The sequence below is a fragment of the Culex quinquefasciatus genome, chromosome 3, assembly GCF_015732765.1.
Source record: "Culex quinquefasciatus strain JHB chromosome 3, VPISU_Cqui_1.0_pri_paternal, whole genome shotgun sequence".
Taxonomy (NCBI): domain Eukaryota; kingdom Metazoa; phylum Arthropoda; class Insecta; order Diptera; family Culicidae; genus Culex; species Culex quinquefasciatus.
Window position 1 is genome coordinate 13,289,026 of NC_051863.1, and position 1,513 is coordinate 13,290,538.

The following is a 1,513-nucleotide window of genomic DNA, read 5'->3' on the forward strand; positions in this document are numbered from 1 at the left end:
GGGCGGTCACGTGGGACGGGATCTGGAGGCGAAGGCGGTCTCGGCCGCCTTCACTACGCAGAATGTGGCCCGGTGTGCCTTCAGTGTGGACGCCGATTGCTTCTGGAATCCCGACAGCGAGTGGCGAGTGATGGGAAGGAAGGTGTTCCAGCCGTCGCTGCTGGCGGGTATCAAGTTCATGTTGGTGCTGTTTTTGCCATTTCTGACCAACGTTCTTTCAGTGTCGTGAGTAGTATTTTTTTGCATACGTTTTTATAAGCAAGTTCAGAAGTTTTTCTTTGTTTACAGAATAACTCCCAAAGAGGTTAACGAATGGATGATAAATCTGGTATCGGGACTGCTCAAGGAACGAAAAAACAGTAAAAAAAAGACTGAAGATCAACTGCAGACACTACTAAATACAAAATCAAAAATTGGTAAAATCTTGGTAGGTTGAATTCTAGAAATCCGAAAACTGTGAAATTTTACTTACTTCCAGAACTTAACGAAGAACTCATAGCCGGACAGGCTTTGTCTTTCTTTACGGAGGGATTCGAAACATCAAGCGCTGCCTTGGGTTTTCTGATTTATAGTGTGAGTATAATTATAAAAAAATCCTAAAACACAACCCAATTTTCATTCAATAATCTCAGTTAGCCGCGAGCCCTCACGTGCAGGACAAATTGTACGATGTGATTGAGCAAGCCCTGAAATCCAACGACAACACAGTGAGCTATGACATGGTGCAGAAGCTGGACTACTTGGATTGGACCTTGCAGGAAAGCTTGCGCATCAAGCCTCCACTTGGGGTCATGCAAAAACAAGCCACTAAGGACTACATCCTCAAGAGGGAAATCAACGGCCAGCTGGAAGGCATCTGGATCAAGGCCGGAACTCCGGTGCTCATTCCGTTGCTTTCGATTCAGAATGATCCCAACTACTTTCCAAATCCTGACGAGTTCCGACCGGAACGCTTCGATCCCCAGGAGAATACGACCGACCCAGGTCGGATGGTGTACTTCCCGTTCGGCGAGGGTCCCCGGATGTGTGTGGGAATGCGATTCGCCCAAACGCAGATCAAGCTCGCACTGGTCCGGTTGATGTTGAACTTCCGGATCGTCGTCTCGCCCAACCACAAACCGTTCCGGATGGACGCCGGGAAGTTCCCGGTGGAGTCGCGGGATGGGCTGCTAGTGCGGTTCGAAAAGCGTGAATAAATGCTTAATTTTAAGAAACTCCCAATAATTGATTGAATAACTACACACTACGAAAAAAACGTGTAATTTTCGGTTTTATTAGATGCACATAACTGGAGCGTCAAATTATACGTAATGTTGTGTCAAATTATACGTGAAATTACACGATCCAAACATGACTCAAGATCGTGTAAAATCACAGCAAACGGAATTCTGGTGAAACAAATCCAATAGGAATCTAATTGATCTTATTGAAAAAAAAAACGTGTTTATGTCTTCTAAATCATTTTTTTTTTTATTGCACACAATCAATGACACTTTTCACTACTATTCACCGC

At 44.7% G+C, this 1,513-nt stretch overlaps 1 protein-coding gene across 1 annotated transcript in view; it reads left to right on the plus strand.

The window, feature by feature from the left end:
• LOC6051506 (probable cytochrome P450 6a13) overlaps positions 1 to 1,221 on the plus strand; it is a 1,919-nt gene extending 698 nt beyond the window's left edge. Inside the window, exons 2-5 of the mRNA XM_001867905.2 lie at positions 1 to 225; positions 289 to 416; positions 479 to 573; positions 633 to 1,221. The exon at positions 1 to 225 is cut by the window's left edge and continues 294 nt beyond it. Coding sequence (XP_001867940.2) covers positions 1 to 225; positions 289 to 416; positions 479 to 573; positions 633 to 1,196 — 1,012 coding nt within the window. The 3' untranslated portion in view covers positions 1,197 to 1,221. The remainder of the gene's footprint in view (positions 226 to 288; positions 417 to 478; positions 574 to 632) is intronic.
• Positions 1,222 to 1,513: the final 292 nt, after the last annotated feature.